Source organism: Miniopterus natalensis, chromosome 3, assembly GCF_054644295.1.
Source record: "Miniopterus natalensis isolate mMinNat1 chromosome 3, mMinNat1.hap1, whole genome shotgun sequence".
Classification (NCBI taxonomy): Eukaryota; Metazoa; Chordata; class Mammalia; order Chiroptera; family Miniopteridae; genus Miniopterus; species Miniopterus natalensis.
In genome coordinates, this window is record NC_142083.1 from 26,556,466 (window position 1) to 26,563,377 (window position 6,912).

Below are 6,912 nucleotides of genomic sequence, written 5' to 3' on the forward strand. Positions count from 1 at the left end.
CTTTTTCCCATTGTTGCCCACTTTAAGAAATCGTTTTATAAACTGCCTAAAATCGAACTCATTTCGGTCCCGAGAAAGGCTTGTCCCAAATACATGCGTAAGAGTTGTTAAGAACCAAACTGCCAACAAGACACTGCCCTGGTAACAACATCACACATTCAACCGCCAGAAGACTGAGAAGCACCCACCTTCCGGGTGGAAACTCTGGGAAGGGCCTCTCCTCCCGAGGCCGCCGGCACCTGGGCCCCGCCAGGCTTCCAGGACCCGGGACACTCCCAGCCACACACAGCAGCAGAAGCAGCGGCATCGTTTCATTTAGTTTATTAGACAAAAATATATGATTTAGACAAGTTCGCTGACGCGCTATTTACAATCTGAAATCACTCTATATACAGAAAGGAAAAAAAAAAAAAAAAAAGACACAAGCACGTGGGGGCATTTACCGAACTGATAATCAACCAGAGCGCGGCGACAGCCACCAGAGACCAGCGGCCGCGGGGCCGGCCAGCTGCCCGGGCGCGAGCCCGGCCCGACGAGCCCCTTTCTGCAGAAAGCGATGGATGGGAGTCGTTGACGTCGTTGCCATGTTTGTTCTTTACACCAGTCTGAAATATTTGTCTTAATTCCTCCCTCATCCCCTCCCTCCCGAACTCCTCCCCCCTCCCCCCGCAAAACTAAAAGACCCTGAATCAGGCGGACGGGAGGGCTGCTAGGATCCGCGGCGTTCCCTCCTGCGGGGCCAGCGAGCTGCGGGGAAAACACAGCGAGACAAAAAGGCAAAGGCACTGTCAGGATGGACGCGGCGACCGGCGTCGCGGTCAGCTGGCCCAGCGCCCGGTGGAGGGAGTCGCCTGCCCCGAGCTGCTCCCGGCTCCGGAGAAGCCTGGGTGGACCCAGCTGGCCCGGCCCCCTGGGCCCCCCTGGGTGGGCACCGTCCCTTCCACGCCAGCTGCTCGCGCCCACCGGCAGCCGGCCCGGCTCCCTCCCCTAACCAGTGGTAAAAGTAAAGGGCACTCACTTGTCGCGCACCGGCTGGAAGGGCGACTTTAACTGCTGCGGCGAGTCGGGCCTGGGGACAACGTCTCTCTCTGCGAGGGAGAGGGAGAGACAGGGTCAGGGCTGGGAGACGGGCTGGGGGAAGGGTGCGGGCCGAGGGGCTCAGGCCTCCTCCCCACCTCCCTCCCTCCCTCCCACCGCTGGGGCTGGGTCTCCAAGAGAAGCTTCCCCTCCCCTCTCCACGGGCGCGGGGCGCAGCGCAGCTGTTAGAGAGCCCGAGGGTCTTGGCCTGGCTCCCCGAGTAGGAGCGGGGTTACTGCTCAGCCAGGCTCCGCGGCCGCTGCCTCTCTCCCTCCCGGGCCGGTGCCCCACTCCCCCACGATCCGCCCGGGCTCAGGTTTCCTGGCCCAGGACGGGGAGCACGGCCCCAGAGCCCTACCTGGGAGCGCGGGGCTGTTACGGGCCGAGGCCTTGTCGCCGTGAAGCATCCCCGAGGCCACGGCGAGGGGCGGTGGGGGCGGCGCGGGCAGGTGCGGGCCGTGGGGCGCTGCGTGGGGCGTGCCGACACCCAGAAAGGAGCGCATGTTGAGCAGCGAGCCCTGCGCCAGGAAGGCCCCGTTGGTCCAGTTGGAGAACTTGCCGATGTGGCAGGTGTACAGTCCGTGGCTGGGCAGGAAGGCGGGGTGTTGCAGCGGCGCGCCCGCAGGGGGCCCGTGCGCGCCCGCAGGGCCTGCGGGCGGCGGCGAGGCCTTGGGCGCGCCGTCGGGGCTGGTGGCCGTCTCCGCCAGCGACCAGATCTTGGGCTTGCTGTGCTGCGAGCCCTGCAGGCCGCCCGCCGCCGCGCCCGGGCTCAGCAGGCGCGTGCTGCCCGGCTCCGCAGCCTCCTTGGCCAGGCCTAGGGGCGAGTCTTGGGTCTTGAGGGCGTCGGCGGCCGCCAGCGGGGACCCCTGGTCCCGGGCGAGGACGGCGGGCACTGCGGGAGCCCGAGGCGCCTCGGCCTTGTCCTCGTCGTCCTCGTTGCTCTGGTCGCCGTCGTGCTCGTCGATTTTGTCGATGTCGATGCTCTCCAGATCGATCTCCTCATCGTCCTCGGCTTTCTCGGGGTCGCCCTCCGTGTCGCTTCCGAAAAGCGCGCCGTCCTCCTGGTCCTTGCTGCGTGCGCCCCAGGTCACCTTGTTCTCCTTCTTGAGGCGCCGGCGCGCGTTGGCGAACCAGGTGGAGACCTGCGTGAGGGTCATCTTGGTGATGATGGCCAGCATGATCTTCTCGCCCTTGGTGGGGTAGGGGTTCTTGCGGTGCTCGTTGAGCCAGGCCTTGAGCGTGCTGGTGCTCTCGCGCGTGGCGTTCTTGGGCCGCCCGGGATCCCCGTACTGGAACTGGCCATAGGGGTAGTAGGCCGGAGCCGTGTGGGCAGCGAAGGTGGCAGGGTGCACCCCGGGGTTGTCCTTCAGTTCATACTGTGAGCCCTGTGGCCACGCGGCCCAGCGAGGGAGGCGAGAGAGAGTGGGGGTGGAGAAAGAGAGAAGAGAAAGATGAGTTCCCAGAATTCAGGGGAAAGCCCGGGGCAGCTGCTCCTGTCCGCTCCAGAGCAAAAGGCCCCAAGTCACCACCCGAGGCGGAAGGGGGTGGAGGGAGGCAGGCTGAGCTGCCTCCAGGAGCTGCCCCGCCACCCAGCTTGGAGAGCTTTTCGGTCACTCAAGAAAAGTTCTAGAATTCTGGCCTCTGGTCCCGGGAAGGCCACAACGATTGCCCCGCACCCCTAGAATTTCCCCAGACCGCTCTCTGTCCCTCACCCCCACCACAACTCCTGAAGCCAGGTTTCCAAGTTTACCTCACGCTGGCTGCAGGGGAAAACCTTTTATCTAGGCCGATAAAACAGCTCCTCCAAACTTGAGGAACCCAGAGCCTAACCCATCCCCACCTTCCAACCCTGAGGGGGTCAAACAAAATAAACTGTTCGGATTTTCTCTGGGCACCAAACAGCCAGCAATTTAAAATGAAAGCACAGCTCCTTTTAGCTTCCAGGTTAATCTGCATATAATGGCTTGCCCACAATTAAAGGTCTGTAGCGGTGACAGGTAATTTGAAATTTTAATCCTGGCCATCACAGACAACAATAACAAAAACACCATTTGTTTTTTTAAAACACAAAAGAAGGGCTTATCCGGTAAAATATTAACGCGAGGGCCTCCACGCCAGCCGGGAGGCGCGGAACCGGTTTCCAGGGCCTCCTCTCCTACTCTGTCTCTGAAGTTTGACTTTGATCTGCAGTGAGCAGCACAAACTGTGTGAAGGCATTTAGAGGCCCTGATTTATTTGCAATCAATATTCTTTTTATCATCGGTAGTAAAACACAGCGAGTCAAATTATCCCATCAGGTTTTTTGGTAAATAACATTTTATCTTTCTAACAACCTCATTAGGCCCCATTATTACCATAAATTGCCCAGACAGATATTCACTCACAATTTTATCTTTTGACTTCCAAGGAAGCCCAGGCCTAGCGTCTTGAGTTTTGGGGTTTAGTCTTCCTTTCCAAGAACCTACAGGAGCCCAGGAGGCCACACACACATCTTGAGGGGGGATTTCTCTACAGTACCCCCTTAATGAAAAACCAAGCCTCTGCCTTCCCCATGGCACTAAACGCAAGCAGGTTCTCAACGCAGAGCTCCCTTCTCCCCTACAAACACAAGAGGAGGGGGGGTCCTAAAGGGCACACATTTGCATTCAAAATTTCTGTAAAAACTTAGAATCCTCCTCGTACAATCATCCAGCTGCTATTCGCAGAAGAGGGTTCCAGACTCTGAGAAAGTTGTAAAGAGCAGAACATTTCTTTGAGCAATTAGTTCGGGGGTCCACGCCACAGAGAAAAGGTTCCCCTGGCCAGATTTCGTTTTTGCCTAATCTTTACAAAATGTACTCTGCACTTTGCTAACGCTTTTGCTTGTGAGGGTAAAGAAGACGCTGCGGCCCCTTCTCTGCTGGGAATTCTTTTTGAAAGGATACCTTGTAAATCTCTCATCGCTGGCTCGGCGTCGGCCGCCAGAACAAAATGGGAGCTGATCTTTTTCGATAGCATGCGATCTGAAAGGCAGCTGGGGCCGCTTTCAGAGAAACGGGCTTTCCTTCCAAAAGTCCTAGAAAAAGTTACAGGAAAACCCACCGCTTTGCTCGCGGAAGGCTGGCGGGTATTTCTTTTCCTCTCTTCTTCTTCGGGGAGTGGGGAGGCCTGGGAAGAGGGGTGCCCGAAAACTGCGCTACCCCGCCCGCAGCAGCTCGAGAAGGGGCTGCTTCCCCGGCCCCCGCGCCCCGCACGCACGGCACCAGCCGCCCAAGTTTCAGCCCGACCTCGCATCAGACCAAGGAAAACGGATCGTGGGGATCAACAGACCGGCCCGTGCCCCGCCGAGCCCCCGCCCCCACATCTGACACCCACTGGGACCGAAGACTCAGAGGACACCATTTATTTTAAGCCCAGGGACACTGTTTCCTTTAATCTTCCATTATGTAACCAGGGAAGAAAAGTGTTTTTCTTTTGGTGCAAATGAAATGAAAACTTTGGCAAGTTACGAAAGTCAAAGCAAACACCATTTCAGACGCCGAAAGATATTTCAACTTAACGTTTCCCCTAAATCTCAATTTTGCACACACACAATTCGGAGACCCCCTCGGGCCCGCCCGTCCGATAGCCATTGTTACGTGGATTTTGACAGCAGCTACCAGGCTTTAAACTCGGGCGCGACTGCGTGAGTTCTGCCAGAGAAGAAACCGCGTCTCGGCCGCCCAGCCCACGGCGCGGCTGGAGGGGACCCCCGGAAAAGCGGGCCGGGCTGGCGGAGCCTCGCCGCCCGCCCCGGCGCCCGCCCCGGGCGGGGCACCGCGCGGGCTGGGCCGCAACCTCGGCGTGGGCCGCGCGCCCCGGGCCTGCGCCTGCGGCCTCGCTGCTGCCGCCCAGACCCCCTTGGTGGCCGGGCCTCCCGTCCGTCCGCCCGCGATGGCGGGGCCGTGGCCCGCCGGCCCCTTCCCGCGCCTAGGCCCCCGCCGCCTCGAACCCGCGGGCAGGGCGGCCAGCGCTCCCCGCCCCGGCCGGCGCCGCCCGCCGCCGCTCTCCCTCCCTCCCTCCCTTCCGCGCGCCGCGCCGCCCGATCCCCCCCTGCCCGGGCCGCGGGGCCGGAGGGGAGAGGCCGCCGGGCGAGAGGCGCGCAGCCGCGGGCGCACTCACCATCTGCGAGAAGAGGCTGAGGTCCGCGGCGTAGGGCAGGAAGGCGCTGTAGTTGGGCGCGCCCGCGTAAGGTCCGGCCGCCGCGTACATGCCCAGCACCGAGGTGACCGCCGCGGCCCCGGCGCCCGCGCCCAGCTCCGCCGCCCCCGGCCGGCCCGACGAGGCGGCAGCGGCGGCCGCCGCGGCCGCGGCCAGCACGCCCGGGCGCTCTCCGCCGTAGGCGCCGGGCCCCGCGGCGCTCAGGTACTGCGGGTAGCCCAGCTGCGGGAAGGACATGTCCGCGGACTCGGCGGCGGCGGCGGCGGGCAGTATTAAAGGGCGGGGGAGGGCGGAGGGGGCTAGGGCGCGCGCGGCGGGGGAGCGGAGCGGGCGGCGGGCCGGGCGCGCTCGGACCGACCCGGAGGCGGGGGCCGGCGGCTGCTCCTCGGCCCGGTGCTCGGCGGCGCCCGGCTCCCGGCTGCGCCCGACTCTGCGATCCCGCGCCGACTGCGGCGGCCGCCCTCCGCTCGGCGGCGGGGCTTTCAGACACAATTTGAAGTTGATGCTTTGATTGGCATCCCCCTGAGCGCTGGCCCCGCCCCCGGCTCCCCTCCCGTCCCCTCCCAGCCTCGCGCCCGCCCTCGCCGGCCGCTCCCTCCCCTCCCGGCGAGCACGTGGTGCCCCGCGCCGGCCCGGCCACCTCCGCCCGCCTGGGGCACGCCGGCGGCGGGGCGGTGGGTGCGGGCCCGGCGGCCGCGGGCTCTTTCCCGACCGGCCCCCGCGGCTGTTTGACAACCTGTCGACACCGGTTTACAGCTGTCGGACACTGGGGTTTGCTGTTTCGCAGCCTAGGTGTGTCTGCTGTTTCACAAAAACATCTCGGCTCCTGCTTTTCCACCGTAGGGGCCGGCCGGGGCTCGGCGACCGCCGACCGAGCGCGGCCTCTCCTCCGAGGGCCGGGCTGCCTTCGCTTCCCTGGACGTCTCCGGCAGAAGGGCACCCAGGCGCCCGCGGTGCCCCGCTACACCGGCGCGGCACGGCACCCGCGCGCCCCGGCGTCCCGGGGGCCCCCACTAGGCATTAAGGCATCTGGCAATGACCGACCTTGCTGTAGTTGGAGAGGCGGGAAGGGGCCCAGCTCTGCAGGCTTCCTCTGCTGTGGAAACTTTGAGAAAGGGAACCCTAGCTGAGAGGGCACTTGCAGGAGGAAGCAGAGGCTGGCTATGGCCCTGGGGTCTTGGGGGCTGGACGCCTTTCTTTACAGAAACTGCATCAAAGCAGCGGGAGGGAAACATTCCATGTGCCCAACCGGGTGATGGGAGAAGCCCGAGTGGCCTGGGCGGCCCTCCTTTGTCCCCTAGGTGTGCAAGAAATAAACTTGAATGGAGCACGCCGGCCCGAGGCGCCTCCGCGACCAGGCAGCGACAAGACGGCCCTCTCCCCCACCTCCACCCTCGCCTCGCGGGAAGCGCAGCCCACGGGGCGGGGCGCCGCGCTGCCGGTTGGCTCCCGGTCTCCAGGGGCCTGGTGGTTCTAGGGCTCAGATGCCCAGCGCACCGTCCTCCTCGTCTCCTGATGCCCGGACAGGCTGGGTGGGCAGCCCCTGAGCTTTCCTCGCCGTCTTGGTCCCCCTGGCCCAGGTGGGGAGCGCGCCCAGAGTACCTGCCGGGGCTTCTGGGGCCACTTTGCCCCGCATCTCCCACGCTGCAGCCGGAG

General features: G+C 63.7%; 1 protein-coding gene across 1 annotated transcript; it reads right to left on the minus strand.

Annotated features, from left to right (window-relative positions):
* Positions 1-305: 305 nt before the first annotated feature.
* Positions 306-5,544, minus strand: IRX1 (iroquois homeobox 1). The gene is made up of 4 exons (XM_087815064.1): positions 5,218-5,544; positions 1,436-2,462; positions 1,019-1,088; positions 306-747 (listed from the first exon to the last, which is right to left on the minus strand). The coding sequence occupies exons 1-4, from the start codon at positions 5,491-5,493 to the stop codon at positions 690-692; spliced, it is 1,431 nt and encodes a 476-aa protein (XP_087671190.1). The 5' UTR covers positions 5,494-5,544; the 3' UTR covers positions 306-689.
* Between the last annotated feature and the right edge of the window lie 1,368 nt (positions 5,545-6,912).

What these genes read in the sequence shown, in the direction of transcription:
- IRX1 (XM_087815064.1), bottom strand. Translation starts at nt 5,493, where the DNA reads ATGTCCTTCCCGCAGCTGGGCTACCCGCAGTACCTGAGCGCCGCGGGG. An exon ending in TCAGCCTCTTCTCGCAGATG is followed by an intron (nt 2,463 to 5,217) that starts GTGAGTGCGCCC and finishes GCGTGGCCACAG; the next exon opens with GGCTCACAGTATGAACTGAA. An exon ending in TTCCAGCCGGTGCGCGACAA is followed by an intron (nt 748 to 1,018) that starts GTGAGTGCCCTT and finishes TTTTCCCCGCAG; the next exon opens with CTCGCTGGCCCCGCAGGAGG.